Source organism: Camelus ferus, chromosome 14, assembly GCF_009834535.1.
Source record: "Camelus ferus isolate YT-003-E chromosome 14, BCGSAC_Cfer_1.0, whole genome shotgun sequence".
NCBI classification, from domain to species: domain Eukaryota; kingdom Metazoa; phylum Chordata; class Mammalia; order Artiodactyla; family Camelidae; genus Camelus; species Camelus ferus.
The window spans coordinates 26,536,349-26,564,305 of NC_045709.1; the positions used below are offsets into that span (position 1 = coordinate 26,536,349).

The 27,957-nt window shown below is 55.3% G+C and overlaps 1 protein-coding gene across 13 annotated transcripts; it reads left to right on the forward strand.

The window, feature by feature from the left end:
* Positions 1 to 1,571: 1,571 nt before the first annotated feature.
* On the forward strand, positions 1,572 to 27,818 carry CARS2 (cysteinyl-tRNA synthetase 2, mitochondrial). Of its 13 annotated transcripts, XM_032496642.1 has the most exons (16): positions 1,584 to 1,875; positions 2,225 to 2,275; positions 5,502 to 5,619; positions 11,930 to 12,001; positions 12,099 to 12,204; positions 12,779 to 12,862; positions 14,728 to 14,860; positions 17,161 to 17,364; positions 17,757 to 17,890; positions 20,423 to 20,487; positions 22,530 to 22,596; positions 22,691 to 22,829; positions 24,150 to 24,273; positions 24,906 to 25,004; positions 27,249 to 27,455; positions 27,660 to 27,818. In XM_032496642.1, the coding sequence occupies exons 3-16, from the start codon at positions 5,566 to 5,568 to the stop codon at positions 27,795 to 27,797; spliced, it is 1,626 nt and encodes a 541-aa protein (XP_032352533.1). In that variant the 5' UTR covers positions 1,584 to 1,875; positions 2,225 to 2,275; positions 5,502 to 5,565; the 3' UTR covers positions 27,798 to 27,818. The 13 variants fall into 13 exon arrangements, 10 of the variants coding, with proteins under 10 accessions (XP_032352535.1, XP_032352528.1, XP_032352529.1 ...); XR_004325854.1 differs by lacking the exon at positions 5,502 to 5,619 and having other exon boundaries at positions 1,579 to 1,875; positions 24,880 to 25,004; positions 27,655 to 27,775; XM_032496637.1 differs by lacking the exon at positions 5,502 to 5,619 and having other exon boundaries at positions 1,581 to 1,875.
* The last annotated feature ends 139 nt before the right edge of the window (positions 27,819 to 27,957 follow it).

Below are 27,957 nucleotides of genomic sequence, written 5' to 3' on the forward strand. Positions count from 1 at the left end.
TAGTGTCTCCATTAAAAATAAACAAAGCTAATTACCTCCCCACCCCCTTCCCACCAAACAAGAAAAGAAAAATCATCATTTCTTACAGCCAATTAAAACATGCCAGCTATCCAGATTCCTGTGCAGGATTTGGTCCTCAATGTTACTTAAATCTGCTTTTATACTTATAGCTTTTTCCTTGAATTCCACATGTTCTCTCACAGTTTGCAGTCAAGCCTTTTGTTCATCTTATTTTCCTGGCACATCTAGTATCTGGATCAGAGCCTTCTCTACCAGATGTTTTCCTGCTCAGATCTCCTCCCACCTTCACAACAGGTGGATTTCGACCGAGATTAATTCAGCAACCCTTTTCTGAATTTGGTGGTGGGTACAATGAGAGAGTTAACTTAAGAATTTACAATCTAAAGTACTCAGGCAGAGAAACACATATTGTACTAGAAAGAAGAGATAGTTACAAAAGAACATTAAGAGAAGCATGCAGGCAGTGGGGAAGGGGTAACGCCGCCGCAGAACTTTTGAGTCGTAGGGGTCACAGCGTAGCGTTGATGTGGATGGATGGTCTCCTAATTCTAAAGGATAGGCTCTAGCATTTCAGCGTCATGCATTGGAACACAGTTTACATTAGACTACCGTTTAGTTTCAAATAGAATTGCAGAGCTGGACTCCAGCAATCTTGGGAAAAGGGGTTTTGTTTTTTATTTTTAAGTGTTCTAGAAACATATACTTGTTTGTCCCTATTTAAGCACTTGCCTTTCTATAGAGCGACCAAAACAAACCAAAAAAAAAAAAAAACCAAAAAAAACTGAGGAACTTCTGTGCTGTTTTGAATACTGCAAAAGCAAAGGGGATTTCTCCCCCTCCTTTTTTTTGAGACACTGTTTTGCAAGATATGAAAGAAAAAGACGTTTGTCTAGATAATTTGAAAGTAACTTCAAAAGAATCCGCCTTTAAAAAGTCCCACTGAAACCAAATTCAGAGTATTTTTGCTCTCAGAGATGACAGAACTTTTAACCTTCAAATGAATCCCAAGCAGGCATTTCCTACCACACGTCCTTGATGAACGGGGTGATGTCCTAAGTTCGGTCTTTTCATCTAGAGAGAGAGAGACAGAGCGTGCTGTGTTGGGGTGCAGAGCGCTTTGTGTGTATGTGCTGTGCTGGGGTGCAGACAGACGTGCCTTGTGTGTGCTGTGCTGGGGCGCAAACGTGCCCCGCGAGCAGGCGAGGACCGGCGGCGGGTGGCCGCCCGGTGAACCAGATCCAGCCGCGCGTGGGCCCGAGCCTGGGTTCGTACCGGGTCAGCTCAGGGCCCCGCACGACCTGCTCTGAGGAGGAAAGGAGGGGCGACTCTGCACGCGGCCTCGGGCTGGGGCGCCTCCCAACCCCCGGCCGCTGCCCTCCCCCGCCTTGAGCCCTTCCCCTCCCCCTGCGCGGCGGCTGAAGTGGGACCGCCCGAGGGAGGCGGGACCGCCTCTTCCCGACCACTCTTCCGGGGTGGGCGGGGCGTGACAGGGTCCCTTTCCGGGGTGGGTGGAGCGTGGCCGGACCCCTTCCGGGGTGGGCGTGGCCTGGCCTGGGCCTTTCCGGGTGGGCGGAGCCGTCCCGGAGTGGGCGTGGCGGGCGAGCCACTGTGTGAGCTCGCGGCTAGGCCATGCCTGCTGACGCGCGGGGCCGGCTCGCGCTCCTCGCTCCTCCGGGCCGCACTGGGCCTGGGGCCGAGGCCGGGGCCCGGGCCGGGAACGGGGAGGGCGGCGTCGGGGGCCCCCGGGCAGGGCTGGCTGCAGCCCGCGGGCTACGACACCGGCGTCAAGGTGTACAACAGCCTCACCCGGAGGAAGGACCCCTTGATCGTGAGCAACGTGGACGCCGTCTCCTGGTACCCGGCGGGTTGGCGGAGCGGGCTCCTGGGGGAGGTGGGGCGGGAAGGGCTGTGGACCCAGAGTTTGCCCAGGCGGAGGGTCTGCATGGAAAGCGGGGTTGGGTTCTCAGGTGGAAGCATTTAGTAAGTAATAACCTACGTTGGCAGCACCTTTAAAGACAGTGGAATAGTCTCAGTGATTCACAGATTTGACTTAAGCGACTTAAGTGAAATAGAACCCTGGCTGTGCATCCTCCAAACGTGATTACTTTCTAAAAAGACATGATTAGATGATGATCGTGACTGAGAATGTGGTGACCTTTCTTGCTAGTATGTTTCACATGGTGGATTTTAACTTTGTTCCTAGGTATTCCTGTGGACCAACTGTCTACGATCACGCACACCTTGGCCACGCTTGGTAAGTCTCCTGAATTTGATTTTTCACACTTCAAGAGACCATTTATTTTGGAAAGAAAAAGACTTTTGCAGTTTTTTTTCATCCCTCAAGTGGCAACTTAAGAACACTGAATAGTTCCTCTATTGCAGGGACCGTGGGAAGTATACATGCCGCAGCCTCACGTGCTTCTTGCACCAATTCTAAGCACTTAGTGCCGTTTCACGGGCGGGGAGACTCAGGGAGGCAGTGAGGAGCAGTGGAAAGTGACCTGTTTTGGAATCAGATGTTTCTTGTTGGGTTTAACGAGATGTTGGGTCAGCTGGTCATAGGCTATTTCTGGCCCCCACACTTATTTTCGTCCCAGCTTTGAGTCCTGGTTTCTTCATCTTTGAGACGGGGATAATAGTACCCATCTTTATGAATCTTCTCAATTTTATGAAATAACGCCCATGAAGTGCTGCTTAAGCCAGCACCTGAAGTGGGAAGTGTGTGAGGCTCAACAGTTCTTAAGGATAAGTCGCTTGTGGGAGGGCACACATTTAGGAAGCGCCAGAGCCGGGGTGGAGCCCAGTGTATCTGACCTCCAGGTGCTGCCTCTCCCCACCTCTTAACTGTGAGCTGCGAAACTGCCGCCACTTTTCCTAATATTTTGTATGTCCTCTTGTACATCTTTTAAACTTGTTATCGTTCAGATCTAGATTAAAAGTAAAAAGTTACCTTTATTCAATAGATTTTTTTTAATTAAAATTTATTTTTGTGGGAGAGGTAATTAGGTTTTAATATATTTACTTATTTTAATGGAGGTACTGGGGATTGAACCCAGGACCTTGCCCATGCTAGGCACGCACTCTACCACTGAGCTGTACTGCCTCCCCGATTCAGTACATATTTTTAAAAATTATATATTAACCCAGCAAGATCTGAATTTTTTTGTGTGCAATAACAAAGTAAATGGTCTGGGAGTCCTTTTTTCCCCCCTTCACTTTGGGCTAACTTGTTATTAATTATAAAAGGCATATTTTGATCTCTTTATTGAAGTATAAAATATGTTATGGAAATACTAAGAACAGCAGAGGTTCTTGTTTCTCCCAACCTGGAAAACCTCTCCACAAAGACAGAAGAAAGCTATCTTATTACTGGGTAAGAACTGAACCGGAATGGGATGCAGGCCCAGGCAGCCTGCGAAAAGGATTACAGAGACGGAACTGCAGTCTTGCGTAGAGCTGGGTGGGCGCAGCTCTCTGGTTTAGGGAGGTCTGCAGCGTAGAGTTGGGCCCAGGCTGGGCCCCTCCCACTGGCTGATGACCATCACCCTCCTTGAAAACTTCATTTCAGAGAGAAGGCTCCCAGGGCCTTGAGACTTTCCTGAGTTGTGAAACTGACAGAGGCTTACTTTGCCATTACAAGCATTTAGGTGCATTTTAAAAGGACTGAGGGAGAAATTCTGAAAGAAGGAGGGGGGAGGGGAGACTCTCCCTTGCTTTCAACCAGGAGAATCAGGCCTTTCAGTCATCATTTGTACTTGCCCTTACAAATATGGAAAAGAGTGCAGACCTCAAGTGAACAGGTGAGTCAGTGGTCACGGCTCTTACATTGAGAAACAGAACCTTTCCAACCCCCCAGAACCCTCCCTGGGTGACGCGCGCCAGGAGAACCCCCATGGATGTCTCGGTGGTGACAGCACTCATTCCTCAGGCAGAGTCAATTCAGGATGCCTCTAAAGGGCAACACGAATTCTGCAGAGGTTGTGGGTCTCGGGGGCAGATGGTCAGGCGTGGTCCACTGCTCTTAAGGTAAAGTTTAAAACCCGTCCCCATCTGCGGGTCTGTTCCTACTTACTCTCCAGGTTCCTGTCTCTGCATGTTCCCCCCTGAATAGCCCCACCAGCCTCTATTTTAAAGAGACAGACACTTAACAGACACAGCACGTGCCAGGCAGAGCTCTGCATGCTTTACAAACACCAGCCTGTGTAACCCTCTAAGCACACCAGCTGGCGGTGCTGTTGTCCCCAAATTACAAATGGGGACGGGATGCAGAGGGCTGTCAGATGCCCGTGGTGCCCCAGCTGGGAAGTGATGAGTGAGTCCAGGTTCCTCCCCTTGCAGTGCAGCCTCGGCTGCCCAGCCAGCCCTGCGCCTGGACAGCTGGCGCGCCTGGTGCATGTGGGTGTCCCCGGGGTTGAGGGAGGGGGCAGCCGCCTGCAGAGACCTGGGCCCCGCATGTGACTTGGCTTCTCTTCACTTTGTTTTAGGTTCCTGTTAATTTTTCCTCTTAAACCTCATTTCTTGTAGTCTTTCTGACTCAGGACGGGTGAAGAGCGCAGTGATGGTGTTGCTAGTAAGCGCTGATGCTTGCTGGAATCCCCGCTGCCCAGGCACTGAGATTATGTACAGCAACCCTGGGAGATAGTGGAGTTTTGCCCAATTCATAGCCTGAGGCTTTGAAAGGCTCCATATCTTGGGAATGGGTTTCAGAGATTGCTTGTCACTGGAATTTGGCCTCAGCTCTGTTTGGGTCTGGTGAATGTGGGGAGTTCAAAGGTTACAATAACAAGGCTCATTTTCGAGAGAAAATGATTTTATGAACGCAGATTTAGAGAGGCCGTGTGGATGACAGAGATGAGCTGGAGATGAGCTGGACCGACCCTGAGTTTTAAGGTTGCTTTTATGGGAAGCCAGATTTCTGAGATTTTAAATAGGTCTTAGGTTTTAAAGCCTTTTGGTTTCACATGTCCGCGTTACCGTGGTGCGGTCCGCCAGTGAGCTAGTGTTTCAGTGTCCCGCAGTCCTGTGCGCACAGCTTGGGCGTCATCTTACCCAGATCTGATGGGATTGTCCCTGCCTTGATTTGTTATTATTTGCTTCCCTCTCTTGTCACAGTGAGACATTATTCTAGGACATGAATAGGGATGGTTAAAGTCTCAGTGTCTTGACTACCTTGTAAGCTTGCTTTACGAGTCAAATTTTATATGGTTGAATAGATGTCAACCCTCTTAAATGACAGCTCTGGAGTTAAAACCGCTCATGTTGTGTCCTGGAGTTGAGGCGGTATCTGTGTCAGTTTCTCACGCAGACCCAGTGGGGGCCAGTCAGTAAGAGGCCCTGCCCTCTCCCAGCTGTCCTGGAACCATCCCTGACTCCACGTGTGCGGCGCTACGTGGCATCACGTCAAATATCACGCGCTCGTCTTGAGGATCACAGTGATGACTTCCGGTATTCAAGATGCCCTAACATTTTTTTCCTTTCAGCTCGTATGTGAGATTTGATATAATTCGAAGGATCCTAAGCAGGGTTTTTGGGTGCAACATCATCATGGTGATGGGAGTTACAGACGTGGATGATAAAATAATCAAGAGAGCCAATGAGGTAAGCGCAGGTTACGCTGATGGGTGCCCTGACTGATTAGTGTTCCGACCCCGTCTGATGGTTCTAATCTGTGCTTCATGGGACTTCGCATGTCTTACTGTCCACATGTGGCCCAGCAACAGTGCGGATGCTCTGACAGGCGATCAGAGGGATGTCCTCATCCTGACCAAGGACACCTTTACTGAATCATCTTATTCCCCGGAGGCATCCTGGCCTGAATTCAGGCCCTTCCCTGCCCTTCAGCCTCTGGGAGACACCTCACCCCTCTCTACAGAGGGAAGTCAAAAGGCCTCTTTGGGGCTCAGGAAATTTAGCCCTTATGAGACTTAATTTTTTCATTTGTTAAGTGAACAGGGCACTTCTCTTATATCTCATGTGGTATTTATTTAGAGGAAGTTTGGGGGGGAAATTCTAACATAGGGCGTAAGTAAAATATTACAGTTGTATTTTTAAACTTCTACTTTGAAAGGTTCACCTCTCCTGCTTTTTATGATCAGCAACTCTGTCTATAAAGCAATTATATGTATAAGTGTATATAACAGTCATCTTTAAAGATCTATACAGAATTGTTAAATTATCTAATTTACAGAAAAATTTACGTTGAGTGCTTTACATTCCTGTAACTTTAAAAATGAGAAGATGCATATAGTGTTGTTTTAGTAAACTGGTTTATACTCTGTATTGTTTTGTAATCTGCTTTTCCACTCCCCGTGTTTTGAGTGTCTTTTTCATGTTCTTGAGCACTTAGGTAGCCCTAGAACATTCCATCACGTGGACATCCGGTAACTCACCATCCTTACTTCTGGAGCCTTGGGTTCCTCCCGTGTTCAGTTGTTTTCTCCCAGATTTGTTTCCTAGAAACCATGTCTTCCTGCTTCCCACCGATTTACCTTTTTAATAACTAGGCAGCATTCTGCCGTGGCTGGCGGCTCGCATGTTTCTAGCTGTTACAAAGAGTGCTGCTGTGAGTTTCTTTTTCCCTCCTCTGTTTTGTTTCCTTAAATATTTTTCCCAAAGTGGAGTTACTGGGTCGGAGGGTGAGCAGTTTATCTGATATGTGCCGTCACTTTTCTTCTGTCGGATCATTTCAGAGAGAGGTACCAGCAGTGCTGACAGGTGGTTCCAACTTGAAACGTGTTTCTTCACGTCCTCAGCGTGGTGGGATTTCCCATTTTATTTTGTCTGGGTGGGTCGGTCAGTGTGTCCTGGTCCCTTACAGTGGCCTTGACCCGTTTTCAGGACTGATGCTGATGCCCCGGGTCCAGGCGCAGGCCTGTGCCTGGCTTTGTGTGAACACAGGTGAGGAAGGCCGTTCCTGGCCCCACAGAGCTTGTGTCCGGCGAGGTGGGCAGACCACGGACACATGCTCTGTGTGAGACTGGTTTATAAGCCCAGATGACTTGGAGCTTCCAGGCTGCAGGACACAGGGTGCTGCCTGCACCCCCCAGCCCTTCCCGCACCCGTGCTATGCGTCTTATCCACGTGGCTGTTCCCGAGTTGTGTCCTTTATATAAACTGTGGTAGGAGGTGGAGCACTGTCCTGATCCTGGGACTTGTTTTATCAAACCCCTGAATTTGTCATCGGCAGACAAAGTGCCGGCGGCCAAGGACCCTGCGGCTGCCGCGTCAGAAGGGGGGCAGTCCTGTGGGCCTGGGTCCGTGCTCCCCACCGGAGTTGGTCTCAGAATGGGGTTGAATCCTGGGACCCCCTGCCAGAGTCAGAGGTTGGAGAAGTGGTGGGTATTGGAAAAGAAGCCACCGCAGGGCCAGAAGTGCCAGCATTTGGGGTCATCACCCCATCTCTGGTTCTCTCTGACCCTTTAGTTCAATCCCTCATCAGATTTGGTCTCTGCCCTGTGTCCACATCCCTTGCCTGTGTTTGGTGTCCCTGGGGTCTGTGTCCAGCCAGTCCACCACCTAAGGTGAGGTCACTGACATGGCCGTGGGAGCCCCAGAGTCCAGGCAGAGCCAAGGGGAAGCTGGGGGGCGAGGCGTGCGACGTCCCTCTGGACCTGCTGGGACCCAGATGGGGGCAGAACAGGGCCCAGGACTCTCCATGGGAAGGTTGGTCCCGAGACACTGAGTGGGGTGGATGCCGGAGCCCAGCCTCACCGGCCGGACCTCAGACGGAAGCAGCAGGAGGAGGTTAGTGGTCTCGGGCACAGCAGGTGGGGAAGTGGCTGGAAGCGGCGCCACAGCGAAGGGCACGTGCAAAGGCGGGCTGGCTAAGGAGGAAGGCGGCCGGGTCGGGGTTTCATCTGTCATCTCTCAGCTGGGACCTGAGGCGCGCAGGTGTGTCCCTGCACTTGGTGGGTGGGGGTCAGCTGTGACTCTTCAGAGTTGGAGGTGGAGTTGAGCCTCGTGGCTGGGGGGGACCCGAGGGGACGAATGGGGTGTGCTGGAGGGCAGTGTGGGCTGCCAGCCAGTGGGTGAGGGGCCAGGAGCCCTGGGAGGCGGGGGATCGGGAAGTGGAGGGGCAGCAACAAATGCAGGAGGAATGGGGGCTTCAGCGGAGTCACAGGTGTACGAGGACGTTGGTTGTTACTTTAAAAAAGAACTTCTGATACTTAGGATACGAAAAAGTTGGTAGAATTGATTTGAAGATTTAGAGTGTGTAAGTTTTGACACCTGAGCGTTCCCACACTTGCAACATGGCAGGACGCTAATGTGGCAGCAAACGGTCTTTTTAGCTCTCAGGATAGAGTCTTCCTTCAAGATACTAAATCACGTGCCCAAAACCGCAGTTGTGAGAAATCCTGTCCGTGTTTCAGTCCCCAGCAGAAAGACTGTATACTTTCTACCTGACTTGAGCTGTTTTGGTGATGGTGATACCTTTTGGGCCATCTGCTCCAACTCTTGCTCTTAAAATATTTTAAACTATATTTCACTTTCCTGAATCACTTCCTTGACTTTAGTTTTTGGCACGGTTTTGTAGGTCGTCAGGGATGAAAACCGAAGGAGGATTTCTAGGGTAAGAATGAAAAGAGACAGGTGTATTTGCATAGTCACATTTGTGTTAGAAAAGTGATAATCAGTGTCTCAGTGGCTCAAGCCACAGTTACCCTCTGCACACCGGGACACTGGCCTGCGTCGCCTTTCTTTCCGGAAGAGGGCTTGACACCCCTCTGATCGTCGGGGCTGAGCAGCGGGGCCCCCGGCAGGGGTGAGAGCTGCGCCGAGCTCATCTGTGGTCTTGGGCGAGCTGAAGTAATGGACCGGGGCCTGTTTCGGCACCGCCTCCCGTGGGTGGTTCTGTGGGGAGAGGGCAGGGCTGGCCCTGTGTATGGTGTGATCCATTGCCTAAAAGTGACACTGAAAAATTTTACTTCTGGAATATGATTCCCTGTCCCCAAAGCCAGCAATAGATTAGTGTCCACTTTCAGTTCAGCGTCACTCATCAGCATCCCAGCCTTGTCCCGAGGGTTGTGTCCGGGGCAGGAGGAGCCACGTGTGTGACAGGACACGCTCAGGAAAGGCGTCCTGGACATGCTGCTTAAAGCAGTGCGTGTGTCCGCATTATCCGAGCTGGACAGACTGGTCCTGGGGTTCACACAAGAGAGCGAAAAAGCAAGAATGACCAGAAAAAGTCGTATAAGAAGTATTGAGGAGGGAGTAGCCCCACCAAATGTTAAAACATTTTAAAAGCTATGGGAAGTTTTGCTTTCATATATTCTGTCCCTTTTCACACAGCTTTGCTGAGGTCAGACAGACCTGGGAGGAATGACATTAGTGCACACAAGGTGAGGTGTACAGCCTGCCAAACCCTGCCCAGCTGTGAAGCAGCAGCAGTGTTGTGATGGTGACCGTCTCCATCCTCGGCCCCAGGAAGCTCCCTCTGCCCATCCTCCCCCCGGCCCTGCCGCCCTGACCCTGACCCTCCAGTGGGCTTTCTGCCCCCGTGAAGGCTGTGGAGATGAAACATCATTGTCAGTTACACGAAGAGACAGATGATGGAACACACTAGAAAGCCCAGAAATAGACACAATAAATGATGGCAATTTATTTTATGATAAAGATGGCATTTCAAATCAATGGGGCACAGATGAATTACTCAGTAAAAACTGTTGACAGTTGGGTAACCATCTGGGGAAAGAAATAAACCAAAGTTGAATGTTTGCCTCACAGCCAAATTTGAAGCAGACCGGAGATTTAACATAAAAGAAGTGGAACCACAAATTACTAGAATAAACCTTGAGGCACTTTTTATAGCCTCATGTCGGGGAAGGCTTTTTTAAGTTTGTTTCCAAACCCAGAAGCCATTGACGGGGAGAGATTGAGAGAGATAAAAGACTTGCTAAATATAAAAATGAAAATTTTCTGCATGCCATAAAATAACTATAAAGTTGGAAGACTGAAAAAATGGAAATGCATGCCAGGGATAAAAGATTAATTTCTTTTAAAAAGACTTCCTACAATTCACTGAGAAAAGACCGAAAAGACCTGCAGCTCAGAAAAGTGGTGAATTGCAGATGGTCTGTTGCAGGTGGTCCTTAAACATGTGAGAGGTTCCAGCTCCCTCAGAATAAGAGAAGTGCAGGCTGAAGGTGCAGCCAGGTATGTTTTAGCCGCCACGGTGGCGAAGTCCAGGCGTCGCCAGCCTCGGGCCGCGTGGGTCAGGTTCAGCTTCCTCCAGAGCTGCCGGCGGCAGCCCGCACAGGGGGCGTGCGTGTGTCCTCCACCGAGGCGTCACGCCTGGGCCTGTAGCTCAGAGCTGTGCCTGCCCTGCGCGCGCGCGCGCGTGAGAGACGGCTGGGCGCTGCGCGGGAGAGGGCGGTGTGAGCTGGACTCGGATGTGGGGCGCCGTGTGGCCTTAGCCAAGGAAGCCGGGCGCCAGCCGGGCGCGGTGCCCTGGGTGTGGGGGGTTCAAGAGGAGGGTGCAAATGCACACATGACCATGGTCATGCTCCCGAGACAACTCGGACAGGGTTTGCCTTCTGGCGGGGGCTGGGCCTGGGCACACCGCTGTCACTTCTCCCTGAAAGAATCAGCCACGCAGAGATCTAGAATCAGGTCAACACATCAGGCAGTCTGCTGACCTTTGGGCCCAAATTGCATATTATTTGCCACTTCTGAAGCGGCACGCTGACACTGGGCTTTTAGGCTTCAGTCTTGGTTGGGCTGTTGTCCTCTGAGTAGGTGTAAGTTGGCTGACTTCTGTTTGAGAGGCCTGCTCTGCCCGAGAGCTGCCGCTCAGAAGGACCGATGTGTCTGCGTGCCGTGTCTGCTTAGAAGTGGTGCTAACTTAGTCTCCGTCCACAGAGACGCCCTCGCCACGTGCACAGGAGTCTAAGGGGCGATTAGGTGGGACCATCTCCCCATTGCAAACAAAGTCTGAGGCGGAGAGGTTTACTGTCATGCCCAAGACCATGCAGCCAAAAAGGCACTTTGTTCACTAGGTTTATTTCTTCAGTAAATGTTCCCTGGCTGTGGTTTCCAGGACGATTGCCGTTTTAGGGCCCTGGGCTGGGAAGAAGATGGCTTCAGGGTGATGGGGCTTGGGGCGGCCTTCCACTCGAGAAAGCTTTGAAATCCTCCGACACGGAAGTACCTTCACCCTAACACGGGGCCTGTCGCACAGGGCTGCCCCCTTCTCCCCCCACCGGAGCAGGCGTAGATGCCGGTGGACGCGAGAGGCTCACAGTCCTCACACGGGCTCACAGTGTTGTGCTCCATCCTGGGCGTGTTTTTCTGCCGAATGTTAAGACGTGCTTTTGGGAGCCTTGTCAGATGTGCCATCCCTGCCAGAGTCCGGAGCCGGAGTACTTGTTCCCATGCGCCATTGCATCCAGAATTCGATGTCCTTCTGTGGGGGTTTTGCTTGTCCCCAGATGCCCAGCCGTGGCCCCTTGAATGCCTGTCTCGTTTCCACTTCTTGTGCTGTGTTGCTGTCAGATGTTTCTGAGAGATTTCCTCATTCATGTTTTTGACTTGTTCCCTTTTGCCTGCTGAGGGCCAGGGGAGAAGTGGGAGCTCGAGTGTCTGGTGGTGGGTCGGGAGGGCTGGCCTCGCCGCCCTGGTCCTGGAGGAGCACAGGCTGGTTTGTAGGGTCTGGGGTTTTGCTTTGAGTGATGTAACGGTGATCATGACGTTGTGAGTTCTGTTTCCTCTCTAACCAGGAGACCGGTCAGTGAGCCTTTTTGACTAGTTAAGCGACTGGTGCAAGCTCAGTGCCCGTGAGCAGATGCCCCGTCCGTGAGCAGGCCTGTGCGGAGGCCCGCATGCCGGGCTGGGGCCCGTGCTCGGCGGCCCGGGGAGCCTCTGTGGTCCTGCCGTGAATACTCCAGACTCAGTGCACCTCATCTCTTTGCAGATGAATGTGTCACCTGCTTCTCTCGCCAATCTTTACGAAGAAGATTTTAAACAGGACATGGCGGCCTTGAAGGTGAGTGGGTAGGAAGCTTGAGCGATGGGGCCAGTGGTGCTGACCTCCCTCTGCTTGGAGCTGGGGAAACCGCCATTTCTCCTGTGCTGTCCTTCAGGTTCTCCCGCCCACGGTGTACCTGAGGGTGACCGACAACATCCCGCAGATCATTGCTTTCATCGAAGGAGTGATTGCTCGTGGGCATGCTTACTGTACAGCCAAAGGTAGGGTCGCACATGGACAGTGAAGACCGGGTGGGGCCCGTGGGGCTTTGACAAATGACACACATCTGTGGGTTGTTGGAGCGTGCTGTGAGGTAGTCTTGGGGTGCCAGGATTAGAAAGGGGTGTCTTGTTTTTCTTATTCTTAATGGAGTTCCTGGGGACTGAACCCAGGGCCTCATGCATGCTAAGCACACGCTGTATCGCTGAGCTGTCCCCTCCCCGAGGGTTTCTTTGTTGACTGGTGTGTGGCACAGGGCCCAGAACTGAACACAGGCCAGTGATGTAAACTCACTTTCCTTTTTTCTTACTGAAAAGAATGGGCTTGACATTTTACAGAGAACTTACACTTGTGTCTCCGCCACGGCCTGATTCGTGATGTGTTCAATGCGGCTTTTGTAACAGTGTAGTTGTTGTTCGTTCTGGTTTAAAAATGCAGTAAAGGGGCCCCCAGAGGCCGGATGCCGAGTTCTGGGTTCAAGTCCTCACAGTGGGTGAGCTGTGCAGCTTGTATCGACGTGCGTGTGGACCACTGGACCGCTGAGAGGTGAGCTTCACTACTGCCTTTATCAAACAGGCAACGTCTACTTCGACCTGCAGTCCAGAGGCGACAAGTACGGCAGGCTGGTCGGCGTGGCCCCAGGTCCTGTGGGAGAGCCAGGTGGGTGACCTCTGCCTCCCGCCTGGGTTCTGGGGACAAAGCCTGGACCTCCCTGTGCTCGCTGGAGGGTGCAGACATCAGCGCTCTCAGATGTGGTGACGTTGCCGTAAGCGGATCACAGCCGAGTTTTAAATTTAGTTTGGTTTTTTGGAGTGGAGAGAAAAGTGTAGAGTGTGAGGTTCTGTGGCCTCCCTGTGGACAGTCTTGTTTCCCTTCCTCCCCTCCCTCCCCGGGTCACCTCTGCACGTGCAGCCCGCCTTCCGTGCTGCCACATCTTAACGCTCTGCTCATCTTGCTGCTGTCAGATCTGCAGTCCCTGCAGGTATTTTATCGTGTGTAAATTCCACCGTGCATCAGGTTCTATATGAATTTTACCATGTGTTACGTTCCTGCTGTATCTGAATCTCTTCCTATACTCTCTTCTGTTCCAAGGTTTTGTTAGATCAAAGCCATTTTTACAGAGAAGAAATAAGTATATAGAACTACATTAAAAGTACTTTTTAAAGGATACTGCTTAAGAGAACCAAACCAAAATGAGGAAGACCCCAGAAGTCCAGTTGTCTGAGTTTTCTGTCTTCAGGCATGGTCCGCCTGCCTGGGACCTGTGCCGTTTGAATCTAGTTACTCACAGCGCTGAGATCTCCCCAGGACAGTCTTGTTGCCTCTGCGCAGCCTTGGTGTTCTGCTCCCGCCCCAGCTCATCCATGCCCGTGTGGGGTGGCCGTGCCCCTTCAGGAAGGGGAGGGGGAACTTCTGATGCTTACGCATCCTAGCATCAGCAACACTTTTTATTTAAATAGACTTTATTTTTAGAGCAGTTTTACGTTCACAGCAAAATTGAGTGGAAGCTATAGAAATTTCCTGAACACCCTCCGCCCTGCACGTACACCCTCCGCCCTGCACGTACAACCTCTCCCACGATCGCACCTCACCAGAGAGGGCCGTGGTTAGCGCTGGTGGACCCGCCCTGACACGTCATCACCTGGAGTCCAGAGTTTACAGCAGGGTCACTCAGGCGTTTCTGGGTTTAGGCGAATGTAGAGTGACGTGTGTCCATCATCGTGGTGTCACCCTGAGAGTTTCGCTGCCCTGAAAACCCTCTCTGCTCCCCTGTTCATCCTCCACCCCCCATCCCGGCAAGCACTGATCTCTCCTGTCTCCATTTTGCCTTTTCCAGAAGCTCATGGAGTTGGAATCCTGCCGTGTGGCCTTTGCAGACTGGCTTCTTTCACTGAGTAACATGCATTTATGGTTCCTCCATGTCTCTTCATGGCTTGAAATCTCATTTCTTTCCAGCGTTGAATAATATTCTGCTGTCTGGAGGGACCACAGTTTGTCTCTCCACCACCTGAAGGGCATCTTGGTTGCCTCCCAGTTTGGGGAACGTAGACAGAGCCCCACACTGCTCGCCCTGCGACCTTGAACCCTCCACCTCTGAGTTTTCTTACTTTCTGAATGTGATTTGGACTCTGGTTTTTTCTTTCCAGTCTATATGATTATCTTTTTTTTTTTTTTTGGAAAAAGTTTCTCTGAATCTGAGTTACTGAGAAGCAGAATAAGGAAGGCTGAGAGCGGGTACTGAGCGGCCCGCTGGGCAGCATCACTGCGCTCAACTGCAGCCCACCCGCATCCGGCTTCCTGAGACCAGCCTCACCGCCCCGGGCTGAGAGCTTCTGGCTTGTCAGGGATGGACGTGCTTGGTAGCCTCCCAGCCCTCGTAGCGGGAGAGAAAGTCACACGGATGAGAAGCGTGAGGCTCATGCTCCGGGGCAGCGCAGCCGGACACGCCTCCTGCCTCGGTTTTGTGGCGGTTTCACGGAGCTTAGTTCCAGATCCCCTCCCATTGATGAACCGTTTGTCGTTAGCAGTTGACTCTGACAAGCGGCACCCCAGCGACTTTGCCCTGTGGAAGGCAGTGAAGCCCCAGGAGCCAGCTTGGGCCTCTCCCTGGGGAAACGGCAGGCCCGGCTGGCACATCGAGTGTTCTACCATCTGCAGGTGAGGGTCCCCGTTCCTCGGTGTGGTGCTGAGCGCTCGGCAGTGCCCGGCCTGGGCAGCAGAGGGCGCAGTGCTGGCCAAGCGGCTTGGGATAGGGAGCGCAGTGCGGGTGGGAGGCAAACCATGACACGTTTATCTTTCCAACAGCAGCGCTTGTTCCTTCAGGAGAAAAGCCTGCTCTGTGGTCCAGGTCTTAATTTCCCAGCACACACAGGCCAGCTCTGGGCACCTCCATCTCCCCTGTGGTGGGTGCAGGAAGGCGGCCAGGGGCCTGGGTGAGGGGCTGGACCACTGCCCTGGGCTCCAGGGCTGGGCCGCACTGGCCCCTAGAGCATCACCCTCAGTTCCCGCTTCCACCTGCCCTATCTCCCAGCTCTTTATCTCGGCCACACCACGCCCGGGACGTCTCTGTCTTGGGAATCCCATAGACCTGGTGCTCCTCTGGTCCTGATGCCCCTCCAGGGACCCTCTTCCGTGTCTCTCCTCACACTGTCCACGTGTCTCTGCTGTTGTCTGCCGGGCGTCCCCATTGACTGGCTCTGCGGTCAGCCCAGACCTGCCCCATCAGCCCGGTCAGTGACGTTCCCTGGCTTCTGCAGCACAACGGTTTTCTGATTTCAGTGTCTCTGCTGGGGCCTCGCCACCTTGTTTCTGTAGATCTTCCCTGTGGGCTGTCCGTCCCGGGTCTGCAGTGCCGAGGCTCTGCCCGTGGCCAGGTGGGGAGGAGGGTACGGAAGGCGGCATCCCACCCGTGCCCTCCTGTGCCCTGTCCTCCCTCCGCAGCCTGTCCCGGGGCCCCCTTCCCGGGTCTCTCGGCTCCGCAGTGTCGGGCCCTGGGCCGCATCAGCACCCATTTAGCCAGTGCCGGGCCCGTGAACATTTAGTTTCTATTATTCCGCTCTTACACTTGCCTGTACATGACCTTGTGTATGTCTTTCCTGTTTGTGGAGTGAGGGGTCTCTTAGTATCATTAACTCATGGATTTGGATACATTCGACGTGTTTCAGTTCATTGCAGATATTTATTAAAATAAGCAGTTTTAAAATTAGAAACGGAGGAGGGTAGAGCTCAGTGGTAGAGTGTGTACTTAGAATGCACGAGGTCTTGGATTCAATCCCCAGTACCTCTGTTAAAATAAAGAAGGCATTAATTAATTACGGAATATCTGTATAATGGAATACTATGTCACAATTCTAAATGGAACTATTTAATAAACTTAAAAAAATTAGAAACAGTAAGTATGATTGAGGCGAACATTTCAAGCTACTGGCTACACCCTAGGTTTTAAGAGCAGCAAAGCCGGTCGCCCTCGAGTTGGCCGTTGCACGTGGTGCAGCTCTCCGGCCGGGCAGAAATGTGGGCGTCAGGAGGGCTGCAGCCAAGAGCAGGCGGCCCCGTGTGCTGACGCCACGCTGCCTCCTTTGCGGTGTTGGCTCACCCCCCTACCAGGTCCTCCTGGAACTGCCTGTCCCAGCGTGTTCACCTGAGTGCAGACCCAGAAGGGAGCCTGCCTTTTGCACCGGCCCCCCGCTGCCCTCACCTGTGGTGGACGTCTATAGACTCACCTGGAAACACATCCAGGAGTTCCTGAGATGTCTAACTGTCTTGTTAGTCTGAAGCTGGGTAAATTTTTCAAAGGCAGGAAACATTTATTCAATTTCAAATGTAACGTTACCATTAACTATTTTGTTTTTGTCCAAATCTAAGTTACAAAAATAGACTTCTGTTCCTTTTCAACTTTCTCTCATTTTAAAATAGGTCTGACTGTCAGACAAGAATAGAGACTAATATAACAAACATCATGGACCCACAGTTTAGCTGTTAAATCTTAGGCTGTTGTATTTGCTCAGATCTTTGTGGAAGCAGACCACTCGTTTCAAATACAAGCGAGTCCCCTTGAGCTCCTCCCACCAGTGCTGGTCCCTCCTGTCACCTGCTCTCCTTGGTAGTGTTTGAATTTCAAGGACTCAGATTCTGTAGAACCCACTGCCAAGGACATACAGCCCCAGATGACCCGCTTGGCCGCTTGGCTCAGGCGTGACCGGTGCATACGTGGTTTTTCCGGGAGGAGAGTCCGCTTTCGGCAGGAAGGGAGCTCAGTGAGGCTGTGGCACCTTTGAAAGCATCTACCTTTAGCCATTTTAAGAAAACTCCCTGGTGTCTACATCCCAGCCTCACTGTGCTGTCAGCGGGGCCGGTGGCCTCAGACCTCCACTGATGCCCGCCTCGCCCCAGTCTCCCATTTCCACTGTGCGGGTTTTTGCATTTTAATTGATCTTTGCATTTTTCATGCCCTCCAGAGCAGCCGCTAGTCAACCTGGGCCGGTTGTTCTGCAGGTGCTCAGGGGACAGAGCTGCACAGGCTGGTGTCGCCTCGGCCCTGACAGCTGCAGTGTGCGGTTCTGCGGGACACGAGGTTTTTCGGGAACGGGTCACGTAGCGGGGGAGCAGAAATGCCACCGGCCGAGATGCGTCACTTTGGATTCTGTCACCTTGTTATTCATGTACGGCTCCCAGAGAGTTACATTTTCAAAAGCCAAATTAAAAATCTCTTGATTTTATAGTTCTGTCTCTTCTGTTAAAGTCAAAAACCCACTAAGCTCTACATATGGAAAATAAGAAAAAGGAATTTAGAGGCTTTTAAAAACCATACATTGTATCCAGGGCCAAGAAAATGATGTCCCTTCACCAGGAGGAAAAGCTATGAATTGGGGGTTTTATGAAGTAAAAGCAGAATTCGTTTTCCACTGCATTAGTTAAATTACGCATATGGACTTAGAATTGTGCTCTTCCGTTGTGCACGTTGCATGAGGCTGGACGAAGTAAATACAGGGTGCGGTTTGGAGGGTGTGTTGTTGGACTGGATTAACTCGCGGCTCCGCACTGTGTCTCGCAGCCTGGTGTTTGGAAGTCACCTGGACATCCACTCGGGTGGGATCGACTTGGCTTTCCCGCACCACGAGAACGAAATCGCTCAGTGCGAGGCCTTCCATCAGTGCAGGCAGTGGGGCAATTACTTCCTGCATGCTGGTGAGTGAAGCCTTCAGGTTAACTTGTTCCCTTTCAGTTCTCTTTACAGTGAAACAGCTACATTTGGAAATACCTGGATCAGGTAGTAGGTCAAGAAACAGAGTTGTCCCTTAAACTGTGTCTTTTTTAGTCTCTTGTTTTTTTCAAATGGAGGTACTGGGGATTGAACCCGAGACTTCATGCATGCTGAGCATGCGTTTTACCACTGAGCTATACCCTCCCCCCAAATCGTTTGTGACTTTGAGTCAGTGGGACCTGAACTTCCTTGGACTGGGATACTGAGTATGCCTTTTGGAACTGAAATATGAGCTGACTAATGGAAAATGTGCAGCGCTGTTCTCTGTAAGTTTCTTTCAAATGAAACTATTAAGAGGGCATTTCAAATAGTATGATGTAATAATCATGAACATGCCATTCATGAGCTGCAGTATCGTCACCATAAGTATCTGTCATCCTCTAAAAGCCCCGCCTTCCATTTCACTGATCAAAAGCCTCATTGATTAACTCCCACCGTCGGTTCTCAGAAGGAGATACAACGTTGTGAAACCCGCAGCGTCTTGGGCAAAGCAATTTTGGAATTTCCTGTGACACATGGGAAGAGTCAATGTCCAGATTTTGGCAAAGGTCGTGAGGCCATGGTGAACTGGTTTTACTACGGTTTTGGAATGGGCAGTTAAGGGCTTTGAGGGGCTTTGGCAGTGACAGGGCTGGGAGGTGCAGGTAACCAACATCTAAAACACGGGACATGGACAAGTGCCATTTCTTTAAGTCCTTAAATCAAGGAGATGGGGTTTTCCCTGCAAGGTGGTGTTGAGTGCAGACAAGCTCTGGTTTTATCATGTGCAGCAGCTGCTTGACGTCTGCTGGTGAGGGTTCCTGTGGGTGACAGTCACTGGGGGGCTGCCTGCCCCAAAGGGCACTCACTGCAGTGTCTCGCTGCACCCGCACCCCGGGAGTCACCCCGACCTTGCCGAGTGTGCCCCTCATAGAGCCCCGGGATGAAGCATCAGGGATCCTCGAGTGACCCCTCGTCTTGGGGCTGCCTTGAGGTCGTCAGAAAGGGACGAGCTGAGCTGCCATTTCCGGCTTGGGAGCTGCCACCTGGTGTCCACTTCGTCTCCTGCGGGGAGCTTGACTGTAGCCAGAACCTGCCGTGATTCTGCCAGTGACGTGACCTGCTGGGCGCGTTCCCGAAACAGAGGGATGAGAGCCTGGTGACCCTGGCTCCATTTCTGCCGGTGCTCACTGGCAGAGAGGTGGGCACCAGGGTGGGGGGCTTCAGCAGTGATCCCAGGGCTCAGCATGTTCCCATCAGGGCCCGCACCTGCCTTCAGAAACCACATGCGATTGTCTCCCCTCTTTGGGAGGCTGCGTGGGGGGAGTCGCAGGTCTGAAGAGCTGGGTCTCAGTGATGGAGGATCCCCATCCCTGCTCCCAGGTTCCAGGACAGGTGATCCTGTGTAAACTGTCAGGACGTGAGCACTGGGCCCCCCGAGACCCTTCATTGGTGGCTCCTGGGGAGTTAGGGTTTGCTATCCACACTGGTGCCCCTCAGCGGCTGTGGGCCTGGGGTCCAACGGGCCCTCCGCGGTGCCAGCGCTCACTCGGGTGTCCGTGTCCACGCACGGCCGGTCTCGTTGCTTAAATGCGGGCACGGGAAAGGGTTTTGCCGCTGGGCTTTGTTCCGACTTTCACAGTCCGTGAGGACATCGGAATCTTCTTGGTTCTGCTCTCACCCTGTCCTGGAAAAACAGCCGCGTCTCCTGACTCTGGAGAACTGATGCTTTTTTCCCGAAAGTAAATGGTTGGAAGGTTACGTAGTCGGACGTGTGTCGCTTTCCAGGTGCTGCTGGTTTTAAAAACCCTTCATTGTAGTTGGTGTCTGTGGCGTGCTATAGCAATTTACCTATTCAAGGTTATGTATTTTTGGAAGCCACATTTTAACCAGTTCTCAGGAAAACTGGCCTTGGGACACGCTGTCCTTGAAGACGGGTCAGGAGAAGGGGAAGAATCTTCTGTTAGGAAGGAAAGGCCGTCCCCTGGACGTGAACCTCGTACAGAGGCAGTCCGGGAGGAACTCCGGCTTCCCTGTCCGCTCAAACACACAGGGGTGAAGCAACGCCAGGGTCGGGGCACATCTGTGAAAACAGCCTCAGCGGAAGCCCCGTCAGCCCTTCTCAGAGACCTGCGCTCTGTGTCGAACCAGAGATGCGCCTTTTCTTCCGGGGCTGGGCCAGCTCCCCGGTGTTTGAGTCACAGGACAGGGAAGGGCCGGAGCTGGTGGTGCCCGGGCCATCGCCCCCCCGTGGACCAGGGTCCCTGACGGCCTGGAACAGCGCAGCTGTGGGCCCGCCTCCTGGGGGGCCAAGCACGGGGTAGATTTGGGGGATCTGCGTGTCGGAGGGGCAGCGGGTCAGAGGTCCTGTGGCCCAGGCGCCTTTAGAGAAGCCCCCATGTCTCCTTCCCTCTGCGGGTGGAAGCACCTTCCTCCCCCGACCCAGCGCAGAGTGAGTGACTGTATTTCTGTTGCAGGGCATTTGCATGTGAAAGGCAAAGAAAAAATGTCCAAATCCCTGAAGAACTACATCACCATTAAGGTAACGCGCTTTGGGGGCCTGCAGTTTGTGGACATGTCGTAGAGGCTGACATGGGGGGGAGGCTCCTGCTTCCGGGCTTAAATGGCTCTTTCCTGTCCCAAAAGCCCGGCGATGTCCCGTCCCCGGCCTCCCTCCCGGGTGCTTGCGGCTCTGCTCTCTGCCGCCGCTGCCCACGTCCTCCCCGCCCCCCGGGTTCCAGGATCCACACCCTCTTCCTCCTCCAACCATCTTCTCTCCCGAGCCTAGACTTCTGCCCCCTTCTCCCCATCCCACCACCAGTCTCCTCTGGTGTCGGTGGCTTCGGGGTTGCAGCTGGCCTCTCGCCCTGCTGGACGGTCCCCCGTGCTGTGGAGGCAGGCGGCGCATGTGCGTCCGGACAAGTCGGGGCGGATGCACCGGGAGGAGAGCACTTCTAAGACACTGGGCCCTCCTCTGGGCCTGCGAAGCCAAATTTAACTTCAGTGGCAAATCAGATTGACAGGGGTTGTAATCAGGCCCTGTGACCTAAATACCCGGCCGCAGAGAACTGTGCCCACCAGACTTAGAACAAAGCAAAAGGGGATGCGCCTCACAAAAATAATCCTTACGCACGCAATAGATGGTTCAGTGTCACCCCACAGATTCCACACCTACAGAGACGTGAAAAGCAGCACGGACTCACTATACAGATTCGAAAGAGCCATTATTTTGCTGTGCTTGCTGCTCTGTGTGGATGGGGCGGTGAGTGTGTGTGCGCGGGTGCGGTGTGTGCGCATGTGCAGTGTGTGCACGCGGGTGCGGTGTGCGCGCAGGTGCAGTGTGTGCACGCGGGTGCGGTGTGCGCGCAGGTGCAGTGTGTGCACGCGGGTGCGGTGTGTGCACGCGGTGCGGTGTGTGCGCGGGTGCAGTGTGTGCACGCGGGTGCGGTGTGTGCACGCGGGTGCGGTGTGTGCGCGGGTGCAGTGTGTGCGCGGGTGCAGTGTGTGCACGCGGGTGCGGTGTGTGCGCATGTGCAGTGAGTGTGCATGGGTGCAGTGTGTGCGTGCACACATTTCACTGTTGTTGAACCACCAGGAAGTGCACTGCAGACACCACGTGCCGCTCTGCACGCGACTCCTGAAAATCAGAATGTTGCCCTGCGTACCCGGAGCACCTGAGACGCTGGCAGTGATTTCTTAACACTAGCAGTTTTCTAGTCCTTGTTGCAGTTTACAGCTTTGGGTTTCACCAGGGCCCCATCGGGGTTCAGGTGTGGCACTTGTGTGTGTCTTCTTAGGCTTTTGTTTGTTTTTTGAATAGCAGTGAAAAGTGCACGACACAACACCCTCCACACTCAGGGTCAGCTCCTGTTTCAGTTCCGAAAGGCACACAGCGTTCCAACCGAGGAGGTTCCCGTCTCCCTGCCCCTGCGCGCCTCGCCCCCGAAGGCCTGGAGAGCCTTCCTCCAGCCGACCAGACAGGCTTCACTGAACACTTCCTGCTAGGGTTCCTGTGTTATCCGTCCTGATGTCAAAATTCTCACTTCTTCACGCAGACAGCATGGAAATCAGTTATAGGACGACACTGGTTGGGTTTTATATCTAATCGGGGAGTTTTGTTCCTTGAGAACCATGACCTTGGGGCCTGTGTCCACCTGAAGGCCTCAGAGGACCATGTTGACGGGGAGGACTGGGCCCTGGGCCCCCGGCCGGCTCCTCGTCCCCGACAGTCCCGTCCTCTCCCCGGGAGCTGCCTGTCCTCTGCAGCCACCCTCCTGCCCGACAGCGTCCTGTCCTTCCATGACGAGGGTCCCCGCCAACCGCAGAGCAGACGCCCCTGGTCCAGGGCGGGGCTGGGTCCCCGGAGCCCGCAGGCTCCCGCCAGCCTTTCCCGGCCAGGCCGGGTTGGAACATGGGCACTCCGGCAGGGAAGCCTGTAGGGAGAAGTGCTGACAGGGAGTCTGGACACGAGGGGAAGAGCTCCGAGGGTCCCTGGGTTCTGGGTGTGAACTCAAGCCCTGTGACAAGCGACAGACCGCGAGGGCACCAACCCCCCCACCCACCCACCCTCCGTGCCCCCCGCAGGACTTCCTCCGGGCCGCCTCCCCCGACGTCTTCCGGCTCTTCTGCCTGCGGAGCGGCTACAGGTCAGGTGAGCCGGGGCGCCGGGCGGCCCCCCGAGGGCGGGCGGGGCGCCCACCCCCCACCCCCCGCCGCGGGCGCCGCCTGACCGTGCCCGCCCCCAGCCGTGGACTACGGCGACGGCGCCCTGCTCGAGGCCCAGCGCCTGCTCCACGCCGTGGCCGCCTTCGCGGAGGACGCTCGTGCCTACATGCGGGGCCAGCTGGCCGGCGGCCCGGTCCAGGAGGATGCGCTGTGGGAGAGGTGGGTGCCGCCCTCGCTGGGGGGACACGTGGCTGTGAGGAACGGGGGCCCTTGTCACCGCCACCTCGTGTGGACGGAAGGCTCGTGCACGGGTCCGCGGGGTTGGGGAGCCGAGCGGGGGCCCGGGTCTCGGGGACGGCGCTCCAGCCACAAGCGTGCTCAGGAGCCCAGTGCGTCCCCGGGCTGCGTGGCCGCAGACGTGGCAGGCGGCGGGCGCGAGGAGCCCACCGGCAGCGCGGAGGGGGTGCCCCCAGCCCGCCGCTCGTTAAAGGGCTCGGCGAGCTCGCCCTGTTCCGTTACATCCAGGCAAAGGGTGAGAGGCTGGGACTGACATCAGAGGCGGTGAGGGATGGGAGGCTGCAGAAGCCCGGCAGGCCCAGTCTGGAGAGTATTAGGAGGGGCTCGGGGTCATCGGGGCCACCAGTCTGATGGCGGGCAGGGTCTGTGTACTTGGAGCCAACGGGGCTTGTCCTCCCTTCCCCAGGGATCCCCAAGAGGAGTGGAGAGCCTAGGACTCCCTCAGGGCTTGTCCGGAAGGGGGCACCCAGGAGAGATGGGCGGGAGCTGCCTGCTGGTCACAGCAGTGGAGCCCAGGGAACAAAGCCTGGGGCGCTGGGGTGGGGCTTCTGGGCCTTGTGTGTCTGGGAGCTGTGGGCCAGACTCAGCCACCCTCAGGAAAGCAGGTGTGAGGGAGGGACAGCTGAGCACCCTTATGTCTGGGACAACCAGCAGGACTGCTCATGAACAGGTGTGCAGGGGAAGGAGGTCTGTATCAGCCAGGGAAGGCCACGTTACAATGGGTAACAAACAGCCCTGGATCTCAGTAGCAGAAACGACCAAGGTCTTTTTCTCCCTCATGGTCACTCAGGCCCAGGCTGGAGGGACAAGCTCAAGGGCTCTGCCCAGTCCTTCCCTGTGCCCGGGAAGCGGGGAATCTGAAGGAAGTGGGGTGAAGACCACGGGAAGTGGGATGATGGTGGACAGTAGGGAGTTAGTACAGAGGCACAACCTTGGAGGGGCCAGTGGCAGACTCAGTAGGAGGGCAGGACAGATGTGTGAGTGAAGGGGGCCTGATGGTGCCACTGGGGACCAGGAAGAGGAAGGCAGGTGAGGAGGAGTTGAGAGGGTTGGCCGTCACTGCAGACCACTTCTGGGTGTCCTGGCAGCAGAGGGAAGGGGTGGAAGGGCTACCCCGGGCGGGAGTCCAGAGGATGAGGATGGAGCCCCCGGGGGTGTCCATCCAGCGGGACTGGCCAGCGCACTGCTTCTCCTGCCACCTGGCCGGTCCGGGGATGACCCCGTCTGCTCCTCTCCCCAAAGCCTGGGCCGCACCAAGGGGGCTGTGCAGGAGGCCTTAGCAGATGACTTCAACACGCCGGGGGCGGTGGACGCCGTCATGGGCCTTGTCCACCATGGGAACAGACAGCTCAAGGCGGCCTCAGAGGTAACTCCCAGGACACGGCGGCAGAGCAGGGTTTGTTGGCTTAGTTTTGAGGACAGAGTGGACGTCACCTTTCTGGCTCCCTGAAGCGACCTGTGTCCCAGAGCGCTGGCCTCCAGGCTTTCCCTGGGTCCTGGGTCACCCCACCCTGGGGCCACCTCCTGAGCTGGGGTGGGGGGTGGCAGTAGATGCAGGTCGGGGGCTGTAGGGATGCCTGGCACATGGACACAGGTGCATGCGACACTCCAGTCGTCACGTAAACTTAGTGGAACCTGAACTGGGGAGGAAGCTGTGATGGGGCCCAACTGCCTGCACCCACTGCCCTGTCCATCCCTGGGCCCTGGTGCCAGGCCGTTGGTGGAGGCTCATTGGCCCAGTGACATCTCGGAGGCCCACCTGCTGACACTGCCACCTTGGGGCTTGGTGCCAGAGTGAGTGTGGGAGACATGGGCACTCGGGTGGTAGCCCCCACGTCACTGGTGGGTAAGCCGAGGTGGGGACGCAACGGCTCCCGCGGTCACCTGGCCTGTCATGAACATCTCCTGTGGGGTTGCATCCTCCCTGCCCGGTGCTGACCTGCTCTTGCCTCGAGCATCCTCTGCCTCTAAGGAGCCTCTCTGGGGGCCTTGTCCCAGGAGCCCGGTGGTCCCAGGAGCCCCGCCGTGTTCGGCGCCATTGTGTCCTACGTGGAGCAGTTCTTTGAGACGGTCGGCGTTTCCCTGGTGGACCGACAGGTACGCCGTCTCTTCCTGGCTTTACCCACGTGCTGGTGGGACAGCCGCTTCCCCTGGTAAATGTTCCCTTTGATGGGTAATTACAAGGCCAGACTTACATATGTCCCTTAAGATATTTCATGTGCCTTGAAAAGTGGACACACTCAGGTAATATTTATGAACTGGAATTACGACGTTCTGAACAGAACGTCGTCGTCTCAGCTGCCGTGAGGGTGTCACCAGGGCCCACACACTCATCTCCGTAAAGAGCCTCAGAACACAGGTCAGGCTACAGGGCAGTTTCTCCCGAGCTGTCAGTGAACTGCCCGCCTGACCCCACCGTGTTCCTGCACGTGGAGTCAGACCCGCCCAGGCCGTCATTCTCCTAGGGGCAGAGGCCCCGTCCAGGGCCCACTGTGTGTTTGGTCCCCTCCATCTGGAATGTTCTTTGGCCTTCCATGGCCTTCCCGCCCTGACACCTGGCACTGGTGCAGGTCCCTCAGGAACATGACAGATGTGATGCCACCCTCCGGGGCGAGTTCCCATCTGTCCCAGGCTGGGGCGTCCACACCGTGACCACATAGTTGGGGGAGGCGGCCCCAGGAGTTACTCTCCTGCCTCAGACGCCACAGAGACCGCTCCCTGTTGGACTCCCTCCGTTCCTCACGTCCTCATCCATTCAGTGGCTTAATCCATCACTGCCCCCTTCGACTCACGGCTGGCAGGGCGCCTTGGCGCTGGCTCCCGTGCCCCACGTGGCCCCACCCCTGTAGCATGGACTGGTTTCCCGCCCTGGATGGTCCTGGCCGTCTGGTACTTTCTCCGCACTGGGCAGGAGTCAGCCGTGTCTCCGAGGAGCTGGGTCTCAGTAGACAGCGCTCAGGGGTGAGGGTCTGGGTGCGGGGTTTGCTCGCCACACCGGCGCTCGGGGGACCCTGTACAGACCAGGCCCGCGACCTGCATGAACGGGAACCTGGGGGTCGTCACCCTCCTCCCCTCCCAGATGGAACTCCTCTGAGCGGGAGACCCCCCACCCCAGGATTTACTCACCTGCTGTTCTGCCCCTGCCCCTCCTACCCCTGCCTGCACTACCTCACCCCCTCAGCAGGCACCTCCTGCACAGATGCCTCCTTGGCTCTGACACCCCAGGCCAGGGCTCCCCACCCTCACCCTGGGGCCCACCTGCTCTGCCTCCCCTAACGGCTTTAGGATTGTTCATGACGAGGAAAGGAAAGGGCCAAAACCATCACTTCAGAAAAAAAAAGTGTGAAGGAGTTGTTCACAGGGGAAGTCTGGACTGCAGCTGGAGGGGGCCTGTCCGCCGGGCTCACCCGCTGCGTGGGCCCTGAGTGCAGCCCCGGGCCCGTGCCCGGTGAGGCCCGGCACCCAGCTGCCCCGTGCCGGCAGCGCGTCTCCTGGGACCTTTGCTGCTGTGAGCGCCTCTGGCCTTAACACAGACTTGCAGCACCTTTGCGGTGATTCCGTTGGGTTTGTAACATTTGTCGGTTTCCTGGTGACCGAGGTCCTTTCCTGGGCGGTCCAGGGCCTGTCAGTGGGTCCACGCCAGTCTCAGGAGACAGGTCTCTGTGAGTCTGTGTCCACTTTCTCGGGAGACTCGAGTCTGCGCTGCTGCGAGGAGGCGCACCTGCCCTGGGTCAGAAGGCCCTTCCACTCCCCTAGCTCAGGTGCCCCAGGAGCCCGCTGTGGGCTCAGGTTTCTGTGACAAGAACTGTCTTCCGCTGGGAGAGCAACTGAGGGTCATGAGGTTTAAGGAGTTTAACCTCAGAGTTGTCCACTGGGACCCTCCTCCTCCATGTGGGGGAGGATGCCTGGCAACTGGGAATGGCTCTGGTTCCACCAAGCCCAGAGCCTCCCAGCTTTGCGCCGAGGCTGCTGGTCCCCGGCTGCTGGTGGGGGCGGGGCGTGGGGTGTGTGCACATCCCACACGGGGCATCGACGGCTTAGGTGTGTGGTGAAGTGAGTGGGTTTGGTTTCCTGAGTTGACGAGGCTCAGACCTGTAGGTCCTGCCCAGCAAACTGATGAGGGACCGCTGCCCGGCCTGGGGTAGGGGGAGTGCCCTCCCAGACTGTCCAGCCTCCCCAGGGGACGGCAGGAGCCCACCCTCCCTAACCCTGTGGCCGAGCTCAGGGGCTAGAGGAGGGGAGACACCCCCAGCCCCTCTCCCCACTGGGGAGGCGGGGCACCGCGCCCACAGGCCCGCGGGGGACACGGCCACCTGCTCGTGCCCCCCTCCCTCCCCGTAGTGTGCTGCAGGGGCTGGCGGCCCGGCCGTGCTGCACAGCGTCGTGGAGGAGCTGGTCCGGTTCCGGCTGAAGGTCCGGCAGTTCGCCCTGGCCACGGGGGAGGCCTCTGGGGAGGCCCAGCGGCAGCAGCTCCTGGAGAGGCGGCCCCTGCTGGAGGCGTGCGACGCACTGCGCAGGGACCTCGCCGCCCATGGCGTCAGCATCAAGGTGAGCCGCTGCCCAAGCCGGGCCATCCGCCTGCATCAGAGTCACAACCCCGACGCCCTGCTTTGCAGAGCTGCCTGTGAGCAACCGGGGCAGGCGCGACAGCTGTTCCCTTCGGGGGCCGGGCCTCGGAAGCACCGGATGGGCCGCCGTCCTGTCACCCGGACCAGGCTCTCCCCACCAGGGCTGTCTTCCTCCCCAGGACAGGAGCAGCACGTCCACGTGGGAGCTACTGGACCCGAGGACAGAAGACCCCAAACCAGGGAGCTGAGGACTCGTGAAGCCCAGTCTGCCTTGAGTCCCGATAAAAGCTTTATATTAAAGTTTCCTGTTGTGGCTGTTTAAATAAACCATCCATCCATTGAATCTGTTTGTGGCTCCGATGGCCACAACAGTTTGGCAAAACCACCTCAGCCCCACCGTCGTCTGACGCAGCCTAGCTGGTCCCTGGGTCCAGGCCCTGGCACCGTGCAAGGACTGTGACCCAGAGACCAGGATGTTAAGT